This window comes from Ailuropoda melanoleuca, chromosome 10 (genome assembly GCF_002007445.2).
Source record: "Ailuropoda melanoleuca isolate Jingjing chromosome 10, ASM200744v2, whole genome shotgun sequence".
Taxonomy (NCBI): domain Eukaryota; kingdom Metazoa; phylum Chordata; class Mammalia; order Carnivora; family Ursidae; genus Ailuropoda; species Ailuropoda melanoleuca.
Window position 1 is genome coordinate 102,515,860 of NC_048227.1, and position 24,233 is coordinate 102,540,092.

General features: G+C 45.2%; 1 protein-coding gene across 1 annotated transcript in view; it reads right to left on the reverse strand.

The window, feature by feature from the left end:
- Positions 1–850: 850 nt before the first annotated feature.
- Positions 851–24,233, reverse strand: part of LOC100476246 (solute carrier family 22 member 2) — a 29,026-nt gene continuing 5,643 nt past the window's right edge. The window contains exons 3-11 of the mRNA XM_002925335.4: positions 22,221–22,375; positions 19,439–19,607; positions 16,005–16,119; positions 14,199–14,305; positions 12,635–12,849; positions 11,652–11,760; positions 10,731–10,843; positions 7,660–7,759; positions 851–1,526 (exon numbers count right to left, since the gene is read on the reverse strand). Of these exons, the coding sequence (XP_002925381.1) occupies positions 1,460–1,526; positions 7,660–7,759; positions 10,731–10,843; positions 11,652–11,760; positions 12,635–12,849; positions 14,199–14,305; positions 16,005–16,119; positions 19,439–19,607; positions 22,221–22,375 (1,150 nt within the window). The 3' untranslated portion in view covers positions 851–1,459. The remainder of the gene's footprint in view (positions 1,527–7,659; positions 7,760–10,730; positions 10,844–11,651; positions 11,761–12,634; positions 12,850–14,198; positions 14,306–16,004; positions 16,120–19,438; positions 19,608–22,220; positions 22,376–24,233) is intronic.

Consider the following 24,233-nt stretch of genomic DNA (forward strand, 5'->3'; position numbering starts at 1 on the left):
AGGGAGAAAATCAAGAATGAGGAAGACTTCTGACCCAGGAGACAGGGAATCCCACCCAAGAAAGAGGCACTGGGAATGCTCAGGAAGGTAGGAAAGGCGAGCCCGGGGCAACAGCTTAATGTCAGCTTAATGTCAGCCAGGCTGCACTGGACCAGGAGGGCTGCAGGCTCCAGGTGGGAGGGCTCCCTGGAAGATGGAGCTGTGTTTGAATGCACTGTGAGACTTCTTGTTTTATCAGAGAGTTGGGGAAAATTAATGGTGAATATATAGAAAACAAGCAATAAAAACCAAGGCTTAAGAGAAACAAAATGCTGTGAAAGAGTAGGAGCGTGATCATAGTACACTATGTGGCTCAACCTTTAAAAATAGTTACACAGCCATAACAATGTGAATGTCAGCTATTTGAATAAAAATGTGATAACACAGAATTTGAAGAGAAGAGAGTTGTGTGTTGGGATGAGGAGAGAGTTGAACAGAGCTAAACCTTGATATTTTATATCAAAAAGTCAATAAGCAATGTAATATTTAAGACTAAAAAGTCAAGAGGTATCAATTTAAAGCAAGTCATTTAGATACAAAAAGATAAATCATAAGGGGAAAAAAATCCAGCTAAAATAGTTGAAAATTATTCCAGAGTCATTGATAGAAGTGGAATGGGGTAAGGAATTTTTGTTTTTCATTATAGGCCTTGACGTATTTAGCTTCTAAAAGTCTTTATTTACTATATTACCTTGGTAAAATATTACTATAATTTTTTAAAGCTCAAATTTAGAGCAATTTTTATCAGAGTGAAACATTACCATGTTGGTTTACTAAGCCAACTTCAATGCTGTTCTTTATCAAATTCTCCTCAAGATTTTTCATAGAAAGCACACGTTTGTACTCATCCAGTCTAAATAGAGCAGATTTAGTGATTACTCAGGTTGTATTTCTGATTGTTTTATTTTAGGCTCCTTAAAAGTCTAACCCAGATAATAATGAATGTATTTTAAAATTTTTTCACGCATGACACTGAAAGGCCAATTTAAAGTTCCTGACATACATTCCAGACAACTTGATATTAACTGTATTATATCTTTAAGAAAACAGGCTCTCTGCTCCCACTTAATTGTTTTTCAGATCTTTTTTATTTCATTTCTCTGGCCCACAATTCCCCTATGTGTTTTGGTTTGATATCATTGTGGAGAAAAGAATAAAATAAAGAAATACAAAGATGAAAACAATTCCCAGCACACCAATAGCATTGTCCTAGGAATGCTGAGAATGGAGTGAGCTGGTGGGGTTTGGTAGGATCTGGTCCCATGGGAAGATTTTAATACAGTAGGACAACAAACTCTATTTGGCTATAGATCTAGGTTAGTAGGGTTCAAAGGGGAATGAGGTTGATGGATGGATGGAGAAATCTGTGGTCTGGACTTGCATCATCACAGCAAGGCCATGGCAAGAGCAGTCTCTCTTCTTAGTTTAAGGGAATGTCTAGTTTCTTGACTTGGAGGTAAATCATCTTTTCTTTATTTTTTCTTGGTCTGCAGTAATAAAAAACATGGAGAGGGGATAAGAAGTTGTGAGGAGGTTGAAAACCAAAATAAAGTGGGTAAGAAATAAATGGAACAACAAATGGATGTAAGCTTTGTCCAGGCACAGTCTTGCAGTGTATTCTGAGTGGTGAATCCTAAAAAAGAAAATTGACAGAGCTTGGTGAATAACTTACGTGATGGAATGGTTCCAAAAATCCTCTTCTGGGAATGGGACTGGCCTGTGTTCCTTATTTAAGGTGGTCACTTTTCTATTTAATAGAGGATGTGGGTAATGACTACATTCAATCTCATATTGGTTAAAAATGATGATTGCAAAATCTAGACACCATTGTCATCATTCTTGCAAATACAATTTTAGAAATTATTCTTACCAATGCTTACATTCTTTTCAATTTGGGCAAGTGAAAAATCCAATTGCAAATTTTGTCAATTATCTTATCTTTATGAATACCAGAAAGTATTCATACTCATTATAGAAATGCTGCTTTCTTCACCCTGCTGTTTCAAGACATGCCCTTCAACATGCTCTGTCTAATAATATTGAAATCTGGAGTGGGGCTGCCCACGTGTTCCCCAGTTCCTCACAAAATTTCCCCTGCCTGGGGGTGCTTAATCCTGCCTCAGCTTCTGGGCCAGTCTGAGACAGGGAGTATAGCAGAAGCCCACCCTAAACCCCTGGCAGTGCGTGGGTTCTCTCGGGCTCCAGATGTAGGGGCCCAAGGAAGTCGGCAGTACTCCCAGAGTCTCTATGTCAACAAGAGTAACAGCAAAAGCAGCAGCAGCAACAACAGAAACAAAAATAACAATAGGAGCACCAGCAACAATAGGAACAACACCAGCAACAGGAACAGCAGCAGCAACAATAGTAACAACAGTGACAACAGCAGCAGCAATGGCAACAACAGTAACCACAGCAACAACAGCAGCAAGAAAGGTAACAACAGCGACAACAGCAGCAATAGTAACAACAGCAACAACAGCAACAAGAGCAACAATAGTAACTGCAACAACAACAGTAACCATAGCAACAGCAGCAACAATAGTAACAATAGCGACAACAGCAGCAGCAATAGTAGCAACAGCAACAATAGCAACCACCACCACAACAATAACAAAAACACCAACAGCAATGTTAACCACAGTAACAACAGCAGCAACAATAGTAAAATAGCCACAACAGCAGCAGCAATAGTAACAATGGCAACAACAGCAACAACAGCAATAGCAACAGCAATAATAGTAACCACAGCAACAACAGGAGCAGCAGCAACAGTAACAACAATAGCAACAACAGCAGCAATAATAGTAACAACAGCAACAACAAAAGCAGCAGTAATAGTATCAACAGCAACAACAGAAACAGTGGCAGCAGTAATAGTAATAACAGGAACCATGGCAGTAACAATAATAACCACAGCAACAACAGCAGCAACAACAACAGCAACGACAGTAACCACAGCAACAACAGGAGCAGCACCAACAGTAACAACAACAGCAACAGTTATAGTAACAACAGCAACAACAGCAATGATAGTGGCAACAACAGGAACCACAGCAGCAGCAACAGTAATGGCATCAGCAACAGCAACGACAGCAACAATGGCAGCAACAACAGCTATAGTAACAGCAGCAACCACAGTAACCACACCAACAACAGGAGCAGCAGCAGAAGCAGCAGCAACAGTAACAGCAGCAACAACAACAGCAACAATAACAACAGCAACGATAGTAACCATGACAAGAGCAGCAGAAGCAACAACAGTAACCATAGCAACAACAGGAGCAGCAGCAGCAACAGTAACCACAGCAACAACAACAGCAACAACAGTAACAGCAGGAACAGCAGCAGCAACCACAGTAACAACAACAACAGGAACAGTAATAACAGCAACAGCAACAAAAGGAACAAGAGCAGCAGCAGCAGCAGGAACAATAGCAACAACAGTAGCAACAGCAAGAACAATGACAGCAGCAACAGTAGTAACCCCAACAACGACAACAGCAACAACAGTTACAGCAGGAACACCAGCAGCAACAATAGTAACCATAACAACTACAGCAGCAATAACAACAGCAGCAATAGTAACCATAGCAACAACAGCAGTAACCACAGCAACAGTAGTAACCACAGCAACAACAGCAGCAATAACAACAGCAGCAACAATAGTAACCATAGTAACAACAGCAGCAACAATAGTAAAAACAGCGACAACAGCAGCAGCAACAACAATAGCAACAACAGCAGCAGTAATAGTAACACCACCACCACCAGCAGTAACAACAGGAACCACAGCAGCAGCAACAGCAACAGCAGCAACAGCAGCAACGACAGTAACCGCAGCAACAACAGGAGTAGCGGCAGCAGGAGCAGCAGCAGCCACGCCGACTGACTGGTAAGAACCCCAGCACGGTTCAGGCCGGTCCCTGCACTCACCCCCCCCACCCCCTGGGAACCCCGCCTCCTGGCCCCTTGCTGCCAGGACTGGCTTTGTCACTTACTGGCCTCCTGGCGGAACTTTAATCTTTGTTGCCTTCCTTTTCTTTTTTTTCAGTTGTCCGTGGGGTTAATAATAACAGTACCTGTTGCATAGGGGTGTCGCAGCATTAAATGAGGCGGCACGTGAGCGGGGCCTCGGAAGCACTAGCTGAAAGCTCTGAGTCAATGTCAGCTACTGTTCCCCGATCTTACAGACAAGGACAGAGGCAGAGGGTGAAATAAGGTGGACATTAGGAAATCCCCAGGCTGTCTGTGGAACTAGGCCAGGCTGCGGGGGCTTGGGAGCTGGAGGACTTGGGGTAGCAGTGGAGGGAGTCTGTCCCACCCTGCTTTTGCGCCTCTCCTTCAGTGTCGGGGCCCAGGGCCCAGGGCCCGGGTCAGCTCTCCTGGCAGACTCCTCAGTGTCCTGCGGGCCGCCCCTGTTCATCTTTGCCTGCAGGGGCGCCCTTCACCAGCCCAGCCCTGGGTTCACCTCCCCGCTCTCCTCTGCAGTCCCCGAGCCTCACACAGATCTGTCTTCCAGCTTTGAAAGGTGAGCTGGGTTATGGAACACAGAAAACAGAAAAGTGCAAATCAAGAAGTGTTTGTAGATCACACCGAGAGAAGACTTATAAACCAACAATGGGGCTCATCTTTACGCCGTCTCCTGCACCTGCCGAACCAACCTCTTACCAGCAGACGTGTGAGTGTCTATCACGGAGCTGCGCTTCCCTGTCTCAAAACCATTCAGAATATATTTCAAAATTTGATTTCCACTCAATTGCCTAGGTACATAATTACCTATTTTCCAAAGCAGCCATGAGAACGTCAATGAATAATATGGTGGCTATTGGACATTTCCGAAGTACCAGGCACTTTACATGCATTTATCTCATTACAAAAATCCAATGAGTAGAAACCGTTGTCCCCATTTACAGATGAAGAAACCAAGGCTTAGGGGGCGCCTGGGTGGCTCAGTCGTTAAGCGTCTGCCTTCAGCTCAGGACGTGATCCCGCCGTTTGGGGATCGAGCCCCACGTCAGGCTCCTCCGCTATGAGCCTGCTTCTTCCTCTCCCACTCCCCTTGCTTGTGTTCCCTCTCTCACTGGCTGCCTCTTTCTCTGTCAAATAAATAAATAAAATCTTAAAAAAAAAAAGAAACCAAGGCTTAGAAGAGTTAAGGGCGCATGATGCGAGACGTCAAGGCCTGGCCTATCAGACTACAGCCCATGCTCCGCACATTCCTGTCCTCCCGGGCCTGGAGCTGGCCGCACAAGCCTGGAGAGCACACGGTTAGAGATGCTGTAGAAGGAACTCAGCAGTTAGTCCACAGCTCCACGGGGAGCACCTGGTCTGGGCGTGCCAGGTACTGTGCTGAGTCCTAGGGGTATGGCAGTAAGTGGGGTACAGTATGTCTTCAAGGGGAGGCTCTTGTGCATGGGATGCTTCCCTGATTAGGGGTATGGGGGGAACAGTTGTCTAGATCAAGGATGTCAAGCTCAAATGTCTGCACACACCAGGCAGAAAAAAATAAATGTGCTGTAGGCGCGAGACCGTGGGGAATGTGGCACTGTGGCCTGTTCCAGCAGGCATGCCCATCAAAACCCCCAGCCCCCTCTCAGCTCCTACAAACCACGCGCAAGAGGAAACGCCTGCGCCGGGTTACCAACTCCTCTGCATTTTTTTTTTTTTCTTTAACAGGTCCTGGAAATGCAGTTTACGTGGAATTTCTCACTTTAAAAATACCCTGTGGGGCAAGCAAAGCACTTGAGGCCCTGATGTCCTGTGGGTCGCCAGTGTGTGACCCGTGGCTGAGCTCCAGGGCCTCTTGTAATGCTGAGCTCCAAGCTCTAGGAAAAGCCTCAGACCACGGCCAGTCTTCCGCAGCCTCATTTGCTCGGCTGCTGAGCGTGTTAAATGGGAGCATTGTGCAGAACGGATGAATCCAGCTTGGCTCATGGTGCCAGTGGGCCGTGACTGAAGTATAAATAAAACGAATAAAAGCATCTAAGCATACCGCATAAAGAAACGTGCGGGCAGTGTGTCCTACGTTTCTCTTCATTAGACTTTCTTAAGTTTAATTTTTGAATAGGTTCACATAGTCCAAAATTCGGAAAGTAGAAAAAGGGATGCCCTGGAAATCCCTCCCACTTGTGTTCCACAGCCACTGAATCCAGACAGCCCGTGTTCTGGTTCTTGCATATTCTTCCAGAGATACAGGTAAAGATAAATACACACACACACACACACACACACACACACACATTTACATGTATATATATTTACATTTAACACATATATTTTTTTCATTCCTTTTATAGAAATGGTAGAATATATACTTTCTGTATTTTCCTTTTTTAAATTTATTTATTTATTTATTTATAAAGTTATAAAGCAGGCTCCATACCCAGCATGGAGCCCAATGTGGGGCTTGAACTCATGACCCCAAGATCAACACCCTGAACTGAGATCAAGAGTCCGATGCTTAATGGACTGAGCCACCCAGTCGTCCCCCTTTTTTAAATTAGCAATGTATCTTAGAGGATTTTCCTTATCAGTGTGTATAAAGCTGCCTCGTTCTTTTGAATGGCTGTATAGTATTTTATTGAATGACATACCATTATTTTTATAACTGGTCTTCCAATCAATGGGCATTTAGGTTGTTTCCAATCTCTTGTTACATAACAAATTGTCTTAAATGGTAATCCTGTACATGTGTCATTTTGTACATGTAAATTCCTGGACATGTGGAATTCTGGTAAAAAGAAATATACAGGAGCGCCTGGGTGGCTCAGTCGGTTAGGTGTCTGCCTTCGGTTCAGGTCATGATCCCAGGTCCTGGGATCCAGCCCTGCATGGGGCTCCCTGCTCAGTGGGGAGTCTGCTTCTCCCTCTCCCTCTGCCCCTTCCCCTGCTTATGCTCTTTCTCTCTCTCACAAATAAAAAAATAAAAATCTTTAAAAAAAATAGATGTTTTTGATACTCTTGTCATATTGCCATCATAGAGATTTCAGATGTGTACTCCCACTGGCGATGTAGGACGCTGTTTCCCTACATTCTTCCCCAACGCAATGTTACTAAGTGTTGTCATCTTCAACAATCTATGTTGTGAGTAGTATAGTGCTCATTTGTGCTTCTCTCAACGTAGGAAGTGAGCGTTTTCTCATAGCTTTTAGAGCTGTTTTTATTTTCCTTTCACTGAATATGTGTTCAAGTCCTTAACCCATTTTTTCTTTGGTGCGGTTTGTCTTAGGGATTGTTAGAGCTCCTTGTATATTAGGAAAATTAGCCCCTTGTAGCGGAGTAAATATTTTCTCCACGTTTGTTATTATTATTATTTTTTACCTTATGTTAGTTTTTCAATGCAGAGTTCTTTATTTTTATAAAGGCAAACGTACTGATCTTTTTAAAAATGGGTCCTGGATTTTTTTGCCATCCTTACAGAGAGACCTTCCCCACTATGAAAGTGTAAGGCTATTTTTCTATGGTATGTTCATTATTTTACTGTTTCTTTGTATTTTCCAGTCTTTAATTTCTTGTGACTCGATCTCAATGGATGGTATGAGGAATAAATTCAACCTCATGCTTTTTCCAACCGGCTACAGAGTTGGCCCAGACGCCTACGGAGGCATTTCAGTTCCCTACCTCTGCATGTTTTCAACTTCGTCAATAGTCTCAGGCAAAGCCTTCCCTTTGGTCTCCGGGAGCAGCAACACCAGTCCCCCAGCCACCAGGCCAACCACAGCTGGAAGCCAAACAGATGCAAATCACATTAAGAAGGAAACCAAGGAGGCTTTATAATCAGAGCTCCCCTTACTTCTTAAAAAAAATTGTGTGTGTGTGATCTTCTATACAGATTTCTTTGCTATCTCTGACTGTCCTATAAATATTTTGCTGATTCCAAACTCCATTGGATTACAATTCCTTATAGGGAGATGAAATACTTAACATTTTGAGTCAAGGTTATTCTAGGCTAGAGAACATTGCCATCATATTAAGATACATTGGAGTTAGAAAATAACTCTGAAAAAAAAAAATCAACTCTAAGGAAAGGAAGAGCATAACCTTGCCAATATAAGGCACTTGGTAATGAGAATGAGTCAGAAACTTGGAACATGACTAGCGACAGAAGTAGTGAACCCTAGATCCCTGCATCAGAATGTTTACAAAGCATAACCGGGCCTATACCTTTAGCTCTAATTCCAAGTTCCATAAATTCCTTTTGTTCCTTTTTCCTTTGTCTGCAGCTGTAATTGTTTGCACATGCTGAGGGGTCATAGTAAACAGTAGAGTGTTTATGTGTCTTTATATGCCCATTAATGTTTTGGGATTTTAAGGTTACGTTTTATGTTTTGCTGTAATAGAATGCAGGAACTAAAGGTGGGGTCGTCACTGGCTTTGGAGTTCCAAAAGAAACGCACCCTGGCCTCTGGTTTTACGTCTTTTCAAAATGGCAGGCATTGAGGCCTCAGAGCCCAGCGGTTCAGGACTCTGGCTGTAGCTCCGGGTGCCTGGGATCTGGTTCTGAGCCCCCACTCACTGGTCTCAGGGCCCTGGAAAGTTCGGCACCAGACTCTCGGCCATGAAGTGGGGTGCTAGTCCCACCTCACACGCTTGTTCTGAGACTGAAATGCGTTCCTGCTTGTTATGTGGCGGAGCCTGCCACAGAGTTAGGAACAAAGTAGCCACCTTCAGAGTCTCTCCAAACCTGCAGAGTCACTCGGCTGTAACTCATGCCATAATACCCACGTTCTGCTGGTTTGGATTCTCTGCAGTGAGTGAATTAGGAAAAGAATATACTCGATTAATCAAACGATCATCTCTTTAGCTTTTATATTTGCAAAGATAGGCCTCATTAACCAGGGTATTTCTTATCAGTCTTTTTCCAGTGCTCTTTCAATGTTCATTTGTCCATTTTCAGGCTCTAGATAATCTCTTCTGGCTATTTCAAGACCACAACTAGTACACCAGAAAGGGAAAGGAATAAAAATGGAAAAATACTCGTTTGTTTCCTGCTAGCTACTCAGATTGGTGAGAAAAGCAGATGGAACTACGAACACCAATACAAGTGGGAGCTGTCTTTGAGTTGACTTGAAACGGTGAAATGCAATTGAAGGCCTTTATCTTTCCCAGGGGAAGGTGAATCCCGGGGGAGGGTCCACACAGGCTCGTCTAGGTCTGAGCTGGGCATTGCATTGTTAAATGGTCCTTAGAGAAACAGGAAGTCTCTGTTCTCCACCCAGAAATATCTCGCTGACCCACCGATCGCTCACTGCCTACCTAAGGGAGTGGCCACCGTTGAGGCGTCTCCACCTTCCTCCTTGTAGGGAAGGAGTCCAAAGGTGGTTGTGGTCCTTCCCCACGGTGGAAAGAAGGCTCTGCACGGGTCTCTCACCCCGTGCTGGGAGAGGAAGACGACCAGGGTCCCTGAAGTGGTACTAGCTACCCTGTTGCCAAATCCCGCTTGTGCCAGGAGAAAGAGCTCGTGTTCTATCACCGTTGGCCATCTCGCTGTGACTAAGTTGCAGCCTAGAGAAGTTCACAGGGTCTGTTTGGAGGGTGAGTTTTATCAGCAGTGTGGAACATTTGCTGGCACATCTACCGCAGTGGAAAATTTCCCCTCACAGATCCCCTGAGAAGAGGAATGATCAGAGGTCCTTGTGGGTGACAATGCACAGCATTAGGAGAACAGCCGTCTAGGGGGCCCCCGGGGTGCGGAGTCTCTGTCCTCCGTCCCCTCAAAGTAAGTGAGGGTCGTAGGCCCATGGGAAAAACTGTTATATTTTTGTCAAATTAAAAGCGGCTCCCTGTGGGTCTAAAAGAAGACTGAGCTGGGTGCATTGAGGTCTTCCGGCTAACACGAGAAGGCGAATGCTGGGTGCACGTGAATCTGGACACCCCTCTGCACCCCTCTGTGTGGGAGGGAGGGTCTGCCCCATCGTCCACAGCTGTGGGGAAAGGAATGGGCACGCATGAATGGGAGTGTCCACAATTCCTGGACCCCTTTCACAGTCTGTAGACATCATGTTCAGCATTGGCCTCTGTGTGTTAATTGCTGATAGATTTGTCCCTGTCACCTTCCATGCTGCAGGCTGGACAGTGGGGGGAGGGGGAGGGCTCCACACTGGTACCTTCTTTCAGGGTTGGAGGGAAGGGCCGTGCCAATCCTCCTTGAATGTAATTGCCCAAGGGATTTGGGGGAAGGGGTGCCCGACGCAGGCGTGACACCAACACAGGTGTGCCGTGACGCCAACGCATTTTCTTTATTGTGGTATTTGTTTCCCCTGGGTTTTGAAATCGCTTCTTTGCAACATTTTAACCGCCTTTCTTTGAAGTGATGAAGTGAAAAGTTTTGTATTTTTCCACATTTGGCCATAAGGGAGGCAGAAAGAGTGAGCTCTGTGACAAAGAGACCCAAGGAGGGGTGGCAGTCGGTGGGGAGAGAGTTAGGGATGTTCTCCAAGCAAATGGCTTTCCACCTCACCCCTTCTTGAGCTTTGTACCCTGGAGGCCAGGAGTCCTAGTGGCTCCCATACTTGAGTCTTAGTAACTAATACTAGTATTACCTATGCGAGTATTACTCACCCCGAGGGTAGTACCAATTACAAGCTGCGTTCTGTAGGTACCAGTAGGCATGATACCTGCTTTGAGATAGAACAATGGAGGTCCCTAGAAAGATAGGTTTTCATTCAAAGACAGGTCTGAGGATTTCTCACCAAAAACCACCAGCGGGAGCTCATGCCAGATGTCGGTGAGCCGGTAGACCAAGAACGGCGTGATGATGCCACCGATGTCACACATGGAGGAGCAGACAAGGACACCAAGATTCCTGAAATGCAGGGAACTGATTTAACTTCCAGCTTCTCACTGTGCAGTACTTCTCCCCCACCCCACCCTCAAATACATCCTTCCCCGAATCGCTAAAATGTCTGTGAACTGAAAAAATGGTGTTCACGTTGTTTTCAACACACACGCGGTGTATGATTCATAATTCCACTCGTATTCTGTTGCATTTGTTTTATATTAGCTTTTTTAAAGATTTTTAATTGGGGGGCAATTTTCACTTTTTACTTTGGTCTTCTGGCTTCCCTGCACTGTTCTATGGCCCTGTTCATACTGTTTCCTTTCTTTTATTTTTTAAAAAATTCATTTATTTATTTGAGAGAGAGTGAGTTAGAGAGAGAGAGAGAGACAGAATGAGCTGGCGGGGAGGAGGGACAGAGGGAGAGGGAGAAGCAGACACCCTGCTGAGCAAAGAGCCTGACATGGGGCTCGAACCCAGGACCAGGGGTTCATGACCTGAGCCAAAGACAGACACCTAACTGACTGAGCCACCCAGGCACCCCTTGTTCATGCTTTTTTTGATCCCTTTCACCCGTGGCCATTTGGTAATCCTGCTCTTGCAATCAATATCTTCTGTTCTCCCTACACGGTGACTGTATTTCACCCCAGCCTGTAACTGTGAGATGTGGCCTGGCTACTGCCTTTAAATGTTCTTATCCTCTCTTGCCCTGTGGTTTGTTTTTTCTTGCCCTGTGTTTTGAAAAGGAAGGTGCCCTCTGCTGGCACTTGTGGTAGTTCTAGCCAGTAAGCAAAGGTCCCACCTACCCTCTTCATGTTGAGGAGAACATGCTCACCTGATGAACGTGGGGTACAGCTCTGCATTGACCAAGCAAACCATTTCATAGGCCATCGTAATCCCCATTCGACCCAAGCACGCGACTGTAACTCTTAGCCACTGGAGATCTGAGGGGCAAAAACACACACTTACACACATGGCACACAATCCCTGGCCTGCAAACAGTGCTCCAGAGGTGTGCAAGGGGAGAGTCCACATTCCGGAATGGGATGAGAGTGCAACAGTCTTCTCTACACTCAAAACTTTTCAGCAAAATTTCCCATGTCTGTTCCTTTTAACCTTGGCCACGCTTCTAACATTCTCTTTAGACCTCAGTCATTAATGACAACAGGGTTGTACCAGTTTACAAAGCTGGACCAACTCTAGTTTATACAGGCCGCTCAAAAGAAACAGCAAAATATGGGCATATTTTAAATAACTGCTAAGAACTACAGGGTTCAAAGACAGCTCCATGTTGCCAATAGGATTTTGTTGTACAGGTTTTGCTCCTCCTCGTTGAGAAAGCATTTGAAAAGGAAAGAAAGGAACTGAACAGTTGTGTGTTGGCTGCATTTACCTCAACTTTCTTACTGGTTCTGCAGGATGAAGCCGGGAGCTGAAGGGAGTTGCCTAAATAGTATCTGGGAAATGCTGGAATAAGACTTCAAGCCTGGGCCTGCTCTATCCCAAAGCCCATGCTCTCTGTTCTGGGCCAGCTCGATGGCCTGTGGCACGTGTCCTCGTAGTCTCTTGTTACAGTACATTAGAGAAAATTGTGATTATATTACAGCAGACAACCATTGGGTACAATTGTTCTTAAAGACAGGGTGGCCTTATGAGTTTGCTCAGGAAGGTCCCAGATACTGTGTTCATTCTTTCCAAATTGACTTGGTTGCTAAATTACATCATCTTACTATCAGAGGGTATCCCCTCTGGGGGATCCCAGACATCCGTCTTCTGGGGGCCTTGGAAGATAAGACCCCAGCATGGCTCGACACTTACCATCAGGGATGAAAACCGAGGCAAGGCAGGCTGCCCCTGCCACCATATTTGATACAGCCCATGGATACCGACGACCTATACGGTCAATGGTGAGGATGATGATGAGGGCAGCTGGGAATTCCACCAGGGCAGAGTAGAAGAAATCCAAGTAGATATTGCGCCCTGCAAGACCCATGTGCATGATGAGGCCTTGATACAGAACAGAGCCAGTGAACCTGAGCAAAGAGGAGAAGCTTAGGTCAAGCCAAGCACCAGAAGCAAGTCATCAAAAAGGAGAGGCTTCTGGAAAAAGAAGGGTTGATTGTGGGTCACCTATCTTTGTCATCTTCTTATTGCTCTTCCCTTCATTCTGCTACTTTACATGATCTGACCCCCTGTGGCGGCTGACTGTGACCCCAGAACTGGGAAAGGAGAAGAAATTAAGATAGCGTTCCCTGGCCAAATTGAAAAGCAGGAAGAAATGTCTTTCTAGGATGATTTATTTGGTAAAACTGTATCAGGTTATTAGTGGTTGTCAATTATTTCTCTCTTTGTGGTCTAATAATGGAATTGGAATCAAGGGGATTGACTACTTAATTCAAATTTTAGGAAACCAGAGACCCAAACAGGTTCCAAATCCCCAAAAGGGTACAGCCTCCGTCTTGCTTGATTTCTCTTCTGACACAATACAGACAGCATTTCGACGACGTTTTTTGGTTTTGTTTTGTTGACCAGAAGTGTTCGTTATCTGTAATGGCAAATACGAGGACGCTTGGCAAGAGTCACAACTATTCAGAAAAGGAAAGAAGGGTATGAGGCCAATTTTCCCTGCTGTATTTTACAGGTAGTATTTTCAAGGTTGCTAAATGAGTTCCTGAGGAGTCTTGCTTCTGTCCGTGATCCCAAATCTTCATGTGGCTGGCGTGAGTCCCGGGGCACACTGAAAGGAAAGCGAGCTGCACTAAGGAAGGCTTGGTGCAGAGTGAACAGCTCGCGGCTCTAGGAGCAGCCTGCAAACAGCGGAAATGATCACGCATCAGCCACTGGACTGTGGAGCCAGTGGATTAGTGTTTGTGGTTTATCATCCTTCATAAGTTTCTTTCTTTCTCCAATAGACAAGGAAGGGAAAAGACCCTTCTTTAATAACCCTGTGCAATAAGGAGACACCTATACTCATCATAGGAATAGAACCAGTAGTTCTCGGTTTGGGCTATATATCAGACTCACCTGGAGAATGTTAAAATATTGGTGCCTACACCCTTCCCTCGACCAATTCAATCAGTATTTTCTGGGGCCAGGGTGGGGGTTCTGGCGTTGGCATTTTATAATCTCGCAGGACATTCTAAGGCAATGCCAAGGTTGAGAACATACTTATCTCTGCTTTGAGACTCTAAGCTGATTTCAAAGACTTGCCTGAAAAAATAATATCAGAAAACGCGGCTATAAATGAGCCCCCTTGCTGTCCAGTGTCCATACTTACCTCTACTTACACTAGATCCAGGCTGTGTGACAGCCCTCTCTTGGTCCCTCCCCTAACGTGGATGAAAAGAAGTGGAGGGATTTTAAAGTGAAAAACTTCCCTTACCAGTTGTACATCAGGATCAAAGTGTGTTTCCTTATCTGGGGGGTTCTGACCAAGTCCAGAAATGAAGGAGTCAGCTTCTCGTCAACTTCCTCATCAGGTCTGAGGCTCTAGGAATCGAAACAGGAGGAACGGCTTTGTGTGGTGAAAGACGGTGTCCCCGGGTAAGACGGAATCATGACGGTACCTGACACCTGCTGAGGGCTTCTAATGAACCTTTCACACTTACTAGCTCATTGAATCTTGGCTATCCTGCAAGTTCGTTTCCATCTTTTTCAGCCCCTTCCACTGAAGGGGAAGCTGGGCTAGGGGGAGTTAGGTCACTCGTGTGCAGTCAAGCACGGGGGTGGGGGGCAGAGGGAGGTCAAGCCCAGGGACCCTGCTCCCTCTCTGATCAGGTGCGGCCCATCACTCAGGAGGCTCTGCTCCGTGACCTTGGCACTTGGAGCAGCTCAGTATTGTGTGGAGCTTGTTAGAACGAAAGACCTGGGGCCTCTGTTTAGACACACTGAATCGGAATCTGCATTTCGGCCAGGTCCCCCGGGTNGGAGTTAGGTCACTCGTGTGCAGGTCAAGCACGGGGGTGGGGGGCAGAGGGAGGCCCAGCCCAGGGACCCTGCTCCCTCTCTGATCAGGTGCGGCCCATCACTCAGGAGGCTCTGCTCCGTGACCTTGGCACTTGGAGCAGCTCAGTATTGTGTGGAGCTTGTTAGAACGAAAGACCTGGGGCCTCTGTTTAGACACACTGAATCGGAATCTGCATTTCGGCCAGGTCCCCCGGGGCATCCTGGGCACAGGTATTAATTCACGTGCCAGAAGCCCTGCGCTAGAAGAAAACAGTAGGTGGCGGAGTTGAGATTCAGTCTCCAGGGTTCAGGATGCAGAACCGTTGCGAAAATCACTCCTTCCCACAGCAACATGGGAGCTTGTCTGCAAGCTTGAGGAGCGGGGGGGAAGACCCTCCAGCAGACTCAGTGCTCTCATGTGAATGAACTCTGCACTGTGGCCTGGCAGTGGCTCACGCGTGCTCTAGTCCCCGACCAATTTCTGCAAGGATCTGAAACTTAAGAAGCAGGGCTATGCTGGTCATCCTGGAAAAGGGGATCTACCCTAACTACCCAGAAACCGGAGAGGAAGTGAAAAGAAAATGCCTCTGAGTCCCAAATGTTCCCTCTAAAGTCATGTAAATCGTAAATACCTGCAGGTCACCTATCTTAGGTCCTGGCACAGAGACAATTACTCTTATTTTGAGAGAGTTTTCTAATCAGCTTGTTTTTCCCTTTTCCATCCCCTGTCAGATGAAACGGCTTCAGCTAAAAGTGATGAGGTCTACCAAAGGCAACCCACGAAATTCGGAGAAAACGGGCACCCTGTAATGTGTTTTATTTCAGAAGGCAAGCGATTGCTCAGAACGTTTTTGGACAATCTTCTACCCAAAATGTTTCAAATTCTAAGAAATGACTTGTGTCTGAAGACTCTTCCCGCTGGGGAAAAGCCCCCTCCCCGAGCGTGCCGATAGACACCCCGGAAAGGAAGACGTTTGGTATCTGGGTACCAATGCCCCCCCCGCAGCCTTGGCTTGCACATGATGGAAGCTCCTCATTTGCCTTTAAATGATTTTTGGTTTCCTTTTAGTTTTATGTTTTTGATCGATTTAGAACTTTTTAGCAGGGACCATGAATCCTAGTACAATAGAAATATCCTGTTGCATATGGTCAGCCCCTTCTGCGACTCCCCATTGAGAACGCACGGCTTTCCCAGATCCTCCTGTCGCTGTTCCCTGATCTGACAGGTCAGCTGCTTGCTCACCTGAAGGGAGGCTGGCAGAGATTTTCCATTTTTCTTTGCGATGTACTTAATGACCCTCACGGCTTTAGCACTTTTGTTCTGGGAGAACAGCCACCTCGGAGACTCTGGTATGCACCTAGGGTAGAGCACAAGTGTTATCAGTGCTGTTCAGTACGGGATGGGGGGGTCTTCCTGAGCCCCCATCCCCAGTGATTGTAATCAAATTTCTGCGAGGGATCTTACACAGTGACGTTCGGTTGGGTCTACAAAGGAGATAAAATTGTGCAAGGGCCTGCCCAGCAAAGGAAAGCAACAAAATGAGAAAGCAGCCTACCGGATGGGGTCCTGCGATCGAGCTCCACATGGGCCTCCCTGCTCAGTGGGAAGCCTGCTTCTCCCTCTCCCTCTGCCGCTCCCCCTGCTTGTGCTCTCTCTCTCTCTCTCTCTCAAATAAATAAATAAAATCTTAAAAAAATAATACTATATCATATATTGGAAAGTTGCTAAGAGAATAAATCTTATAAGTTCTATCACAAGAAAAAAATGTTGTAAAATTTTGTGGGGGATATGTGGGTTTTTCCTCCTTCACCCACTGACTTCTGTTCAGCCTTGTACAGGAAACTTGCAGGTCCCTCTTCAGAGTCATGTGGGGGCATCACTCTGCGGGAGAAGGTTGCTCTGAGAGGTGGGGCTTAAAGGAACTTGGGATGGAAGTTTGTGGGAGTGCAATGAAGAGAGGAAACAAGGACAATTCCTCAGTTAAGACCTGACATTAGGAACGGAAATGTGGTGAGCTCAGCTGCAAAACCCACAGCTCACAGAGCACAGCATCCTTTCTGCTGTGACACCATAGGGCGATTTTTCTAGATCACATTTGTTGCACAGGTTCAGCCCGGTCGCCCACACCTCAGGAAGCAGAGTCAGTTCAGCCATGAGCTGAAGCACCAAGAAGGTAAAGGACTTGGAAACCAGTTCAGAGAAGACAGGAACCATAAATGGCTAGCCTATAGGTGTAAAGTCTGAAAGGACTCTCAGAGGCATATCCAGGTAGTTCAAGAACTGCCCGGTAGAATAGAAATTAATCTTTTGAAGCTCTAAGTGCAGAATTGGGAGCTCTGGGTACACTTGCTGGGAATGTAAATTCTGGCTCGATGAGAAGTCTCTGGAACACGAGCTTTGAATTCCATAGTAAAGCGGCTCCCTTCACGGTGGAGTAGGAGTTAGCTATAACACTGTTCAAGCAGAGGCTGAATAATCATCCCCGGGGGGCGTTGCTATGGGGCTCTGGCCCTGGACAGGACGCCGAGCCAGAGGGCCCCTGATGTTACCTGCCCTCAAACAGCTGACAGCCTACAGGGACAGACAGACAAGTCCCTCAATGTCAAGTGAACAGCTGATCCCGATAAGCAGTAAGAAGTGAGGGTTATAGAGACGTGTGTGCAGTGCCACCAGGCAGGGGACAGAGGCCTCACCTGGACAGGCTGATCAAGGCCAGCCTGCACAGAGTCCCTCCTCTGGTGACTGCCACATCCCCTCTGCCCCCATAGCTCCTCCCTTCTCATCATGGCACCCCCCCTTCTTCTGTCCTGGCCTTTCATCCTCAGCTTGGCTTTCAAGATTTGGTATTTTTTCATGATCTACCCCATTCCCGTCCTCTCCTGGCTCTGCTCATTTTCTCTGAGTGATTGCCTTCGTCTCATCACTACAACAAAGACAGGAATTTTACTTGAATTCCTGATCCTTAAGTTCAACCGCGCCTGGCTATGCACCCGTTCATGTCCTTTCCGGATCTCCTGCTGGGCATGTCCCAAGCTCGCCTCTTCATCCCGCCTTCCAAACCCACTCCTCCTCCTGTGTTCCTTATCTCTGGAAGGTGCCCCCCGCACGTATAGACACACAAGCCTCTGCTCTACCCACGAGGTACCTCTTCTCTCTAAACCTTCACACTCAGTCTCCACCAAGCTTTGTCATTGCTTCATGATGAAATGTGTTTACAGTTTCCTTCGCTTGTCTTAGTTCAGGCCCTGTCCTCTCTTGCAAGGATGCTGGCAGTAGTCCCTTACCTAATCTCTTAGTCCCCACTCTTCCCCCCAAACACCTGTTTTCTGCTCAGCATCGCCAGTGATCTTTTAATGATGCGGTCGCATCATGGAGGTTGTAGATTTGTAAGTAAATTAAATTTGATTCTATTGAGTAAAAATGGCAAGGAGGAGGGCTCCAGAGGTGGCCAGAACTTGGATAATAGGTATGTCTTTTCTGTTGTGCTAAAGCATCAGGGAAATAAAACTGTTGAAAGACTTTGAGGCAGGAGAGGAACACGATGGAACTGGATTTTAGAATTGTAGCATGAGACATGGACTGGAGGAAGGAAGAGCAGATGTCGAAGAGACCAGGAAGAGTCTATTGCAGCAGTGGCTTCAGAGACATAAAGGAGGAAGAATGAATACGGGAGGAAGGTAAGGGTTGCTCTCAGAGTTTGACTGGCTTTTGGAGGAGAGACAGGTTTCCTGGGAAGGATTGAGATGCTTAATTCTTAGACAAGACAACTATGGGAAGATTAGGTAGAAACATCCAGAAAGTGGTTTGCTGCAGGGGAGAGGGATTTGCTTTATAACCCAGCATCCCTCTTACTTTATTTCAGGTAACCTCACATTAGAGATTTTTGATAGTTTCTGCTGTTTCCACTGTTTCCATGGTTCCCTCAGCAGGGGTGACAAACGTATTTCACATGCCCTGGAGACTCTGATTGGCATGGTCTGTCTGGGGTGCCATATTGGCCTGATCTGGGATTAGGACTGCTGGGATTGATTGGAGATGTCTGCCTTGGGCAGGGATATGAGGAAGTGGTGACATGGTGTCACACTCCATCTTCTCCTGCACTAAAATCTCCTCTGAGCAGGGATAGAATAAGAATACTAATCTTGTCACTCTCTGCTAAGGGCACCACAGTCACTAGAAGTTAATTTAAACATAAATTGGGACACCTGGGCGGCTCAGTCAGTTGAGTGTCTGACTCTTGATTTCAGCTCAGGTGGTGACTTCAGGGTTGTGAGATCCAGCCCCACATCGGGCTCTGAGCCTAGCAAGGAGTCTGCTTGAGATTCTCTCTCTCTTTCTCTCCCTCTGCCCCTCCCCCACCCCACGTGCGCGCTGTCTCAAAAATGAATAAATAAATCTTTAATAAAATAAAATAAATACCACACAAATAATGTGAAAAGATGCAAATCTAAAACTTTTAAGCCCAAAGTAAAAGGACATTTGATTTCTAGAAAGGAAAACAGGTTGAAGCTTGTGGGTTTTTATTTTCTTTAATCCCTGAAACATGGGCCTGGGTTTTCATGAAAGAGTGAAGGACACCTTGGAATTCGGAAGGATGGTGCACATTAGGGGAGGCAGCCTTTTCAGAAAAATGGAAGAGTTCAAGTTACGTCCTTTTTCGTTCTGAATGGACTTACCAGTAATAGAGCAAGAAGCAGACGTTGGGCAGAGTGACAGCGAGCTGCAGCAATCTCCAGTGAGGAAGCGCGTAGGCCACGCCAGCCAGCACCAGGAGCCCGACGGTGAAGGCCACTTGGTAGACAATGCCCACTGTTCTCCGGTAGCTCAACCCGACAAATTCGGTAACTGTGGAGAGAACCCAAATGGTCAATGCCAGTCGCTACGACAATGAGTTGACTGTCCAACTTCGGGGAAACTATAGCACGCCAACCTCAAAAAAGAGGTGAAATTCTAGAATTTTTTTAAACAATTTTCTAAAAATTTTAAACATTCTTTGGGGCCTATTTTGTTATAATTATTGCTGTCACATTAATTAATATAAGATCTTATAATTCCACATTGGGTGGGGTGAGAGGCCTGCCAGTGTGAGCAAAATGTTTGATTTATTTATTTATTTATTTATTTTTTTTAAAGATTTTATTTTATTTTTTCGACAGAGATAGAGACAGCCAGCGAGAGAGAGAACACAAGTAGGGGGAGTGGGAGAGGAAGAAGCAGGCTCATAGCAGAAGAGCCTGATGTGGGGCTCGAGCCCACAACGCCGGGATGACGCCCTGAGCCGAAGGCAGACGCTTAACCGCTGTGCCACCCAGGCGCCCCAAAATGTTTGATTTAGAGAAAAATTTCAAGGGCAAATACAACTGGATTTCAGATACATACAAAAAATTTTTGAAGCAATCCGAAGTTGTTTTTATTTTTTTTAATTCCTTTACTTTTTTTTTTTTAAAGTAATCCAGTTGTTTTTATTTGCAAAATTTTGATCTAGAATAGTAAGGCAATGGTAATTTAAGACCTGAATACATGGATCAAACATTGACTTGAGGCCATAGGTGGTTTTTATGTAAATGAATATTTTGATACAACTCGTTCTCTTATATGAGTTAAATATTCTCTTGGCAATCCTGATAATGTATGTAAAAGGGCTTGGAAACCTGGCAGGGGTTTCCATACTGACTGGTCAGCTAGTACTGGCTTGCAAGAACTGAATTTTAAATTTTCAGGAATTTTGCAAGCTGGTTATTAAACCTGTTGCTTTCTTAAAGTCAGTCATGGTGGGAGTATTTACAACTTAGAAATCAGGCAACACCAAAAATCAGGGCTTTTTATTTTCCAAAACCATACCACTGCATGCGGTAGACTGATCAGCTGTCTCCCATTCCATGACTGCATCTGGACAGATGTGTGAAGATGCAGCACATGGGTTTAGGGCATAGTCATTTCTACATCACAAACATACTAGAATTTAAGTTCCAGATATTCCACGAGCCACAGACCTTTGGCTTTCAAAGTTTAGTAATCATGTTAAAGACTTCAACTATTTATAAACCATATAGAAATACACCTGAAAAATATTTCTATATATTACTGCAAATGATCAAAAAGCGTTTAAAACAAAGTTAAGCAAAAGTCTGTAAGTGCTCAATAAATAGAAATATTTTGAAGTGTTTGGGGTCATGGATAGGGTCTGGGGGTTGTGGAGCAGAAAGAAGTCAAGCAACAAGGTGTACTAAAGGACATTCAGAGGGACTGGAGAAGAAATTAATGGGCAGAAGGCTGAAATTTAAATTTATGCAATTAAATTATACGTATTTCTACATATCATGTGTTCTAAAGACCAAATTACTGATTGAATAACTGTACGTTAATTAATTCCCTTGCTGCTCACATATAGACTAGGTGCCTACCAGGATAGCACACATAATAGCATCCAGCATCCTTCTTCTGCAGCTCACAGCGTTCCCTCAATTAAATTTACCAGGTACGATTTTAAACACACGTATTCTAGTTCTCATGGGTAATGGGGGTTTTATGATGGTGATGGTTTTAATTTCAAAGTATCCATTTCCTTGGGGCGCCTGGGTGGCACAGCGGTTAAGCGTCTGCCTTCGGCTCAGGGCGTGATCCCGGCGTTATGGGATCGAGCCATGTCAGGCTCCTCTGCTATGAGCCTGCTTCTTCCTCTCCCACTCCCCCTGCTTGTGTTCCCTCCCTCACTGGCTGTCTCTATCTCTGTCAAACAAATAAATAAAATTAAAAAAAAAAAAAACAAACAAAAAACAAAAAAAACACAACAAAGTATCCATTTCCTTTCATATGGATGCTATCTGAACGTGGTCAAGGGAAAGGAAAGACGGAGTTCATTTCCAAGATCTAATCAGGATGCTAATTTTTCTTAATATGCTTTTAAAGATGCTATGTTATTAGCATTCAAATATTCTCCTATACTCCCTGGAGCTTCCGCTGAACTGGCTGCTCTTGAGTGGGATGGGATGATACTCCTTGGAACTTAGACTCCCCACAGTGCTCATATGCTCCCTTTCCGTGTATATACATTGAGGATAACACTGGTTTCCTAGAATCCTATGCAATGCAGTAAAGTCATTTATAAATCTGACGTATCTCTCACCACTGAATTTCCTTTATGTGTAGGGCCTGGTAGGCTAGACTTTCTCTGTGTGTAACACCCCAGGGTACAGAAAACTTTTTCCTAAAAAGTTAAATTAGAATCTGGACGGCATGATGTTGACCCTTATTTCTGCCTTCATTGTTTTCTTTAGAGGAAGAATGCAGAATGAGTTGACTGAAAAGATTTTAAAAATCCTTGTGACACAGAAAAGAAAAAATCTCTCAGCATTTTCTTAAAGCTGGGTCCATTTTTGGCACAGCCCCCTCCCACCTCTGGAGGATTTGGGCAGCAAAGTGGCTTTGCTCTCAGGCACAACCACGAGCAGTTCTTACTCAGGATGTAGCCTATTAACCAGCCTGCCTTGCTGACCAGCCCCTGGATCAAGCGGAAAATCAACACCCATGTATAGTTCGGGGAAACAGCCATGAGAACTCCAGACGCAGCATTTATGAGGATTGTAACCAAGAGGCAGAGCTTACGGCCAAACCTGCAAGGAGAGAAACAAAGAGAGAACAGAGAATTAGATTAGATTCATGAAGGTTGTAGAAAATGGCTTGGAAGCTATGGAAAACTTCAGTGGAGGTTAGCTCTGAATTATGCAAACTCACAAGGCTCCCTGACTTCAGGTCAGTTTGCTTCAGCACTTTTCCCCAGGGCACTCTGTGAAAATTCTACACACAATGAGCCCATTCACCCCAGAGCTAGAGAACCTTCTCAGTCCCACACTGTGGAGGGTACTCAGCCAGGGGGTGATTCTTCCAGGCCACCCAGGGCTGAATGCCCTAGGGGCCCGTCTGGGTCTTCCATCATCATAGGGGCGGGGGCTTTTGCACCCACAGTCTCAACCAACTGCCCACCCAAGAGAAACTTTTGCTTCAGGAAAAAGAAAATTCAGTGTTTCATGTACTCCCCCATGCGTTTTCAACACTGCTTTAGGACTTTGTGGTATTTGCATGTCTCCGTGGAAATGGTCTCTGGTGTCAGCTGCGGAGGGAGGGGGTCTTTGTCATGGAGTACCCCAGCAGAATAGCTTCCACACCTTTGGTCTGAGGGACTGGTGTTTCATCAGCTGAAGGACCTGGACAGTGTCCCAGGACACCGAGGAGGGGAAAACTTAAGAGACCTGGTTGAATCTTGGCTTTACCACCTACTATGATGTTGGCCAGTTACTCAACCTTTGTCAATTTCCTCATCTGGTAAAGACCTATCTGACCCAGATGACAAGAGGATTAAGTGAGATATTACATGTAAAGAGCTAGACACTTGGCCTTCCCCATATCCTGCCTTCTGTTTGTAAGGCAGGCCCCCCGAAAGTTGACTAGGGACAACTTGTTCACATTGTCATCATGTCCCCCTCGTTATGGTCTAAGAGACACCCTAGTTGGCCATTAATGGATATTTTAAAGATTCTTCATAAAAGCAGTTTTTTATTTAGTCTTTGCTTATCTACTTCAAACTGAAGAGTCACAAGTGTTTTATGTCATTTGCTTTGCACATGCCATGGTGGCTGAACATTTTCTGCTAGCCGCTCTGCTTGTAGGCAGCTATGTTCTAACGATCATTTCTATATTAACTGGCCATGTGAAAATAACCCACAACATCAGTAACAATTATTTGGGATATGAATGTTTTAAATCTGAAATTTAGAGACCAAGCAGTCTCACGAGTAATTAATGCAAACTGATAAACTTCTTAAGATCTTGTTTTGGCCGTTCATTTCTTAATTCTCAGTTAATGCTTCCCCACTGTAAATATCGGCCCCCTTGGCCTTTTTTTTGAGAGAGAGAAAGAGCAAGAAGGGAAAAGGAGCAAAGGGAGAGGGACAAGCAGACTCTGCAATGAACACAGAGCCCAACGTGGGGCTCAAACTCACGACCCTGAGATCATGACCTGAGTTGAAACAAGAGCTGGATGCTTAAACGACTGAGTCACCCAAGCATCCCTACCTCCTGGGCCTTTTATTCAAAGTCTTCCAAAGTCACATCTCAACAAAGTATTTTAGCCTTTCTTCCCATGTTCTCCCACCAAACCCCTTCCTTTACCCTTGAGAAGCTTATAAACATTTGCTCAGGGGATAGCTCTCTAGCTTCCAAAGTTGACTTGGGCATACCATACTAGTCATGTTCCTGTAGATGGATAAAATCCTGTGGCTGGTAAGACAGTATATTTACCATTGCAACTCAGAGAATGGAAACCTTCAGAAAATCAAATCTATGATGCGAAAAAAAACTTTAGTGGGGTAGATGTTCCAAATAAGGACATAATGTTATTATAAAAATATGGCATGGCTGGAAGAAGTTTTGGAGATCTGGGATAGTGGTTTGAGACTTCTCCCTGCAACAGAA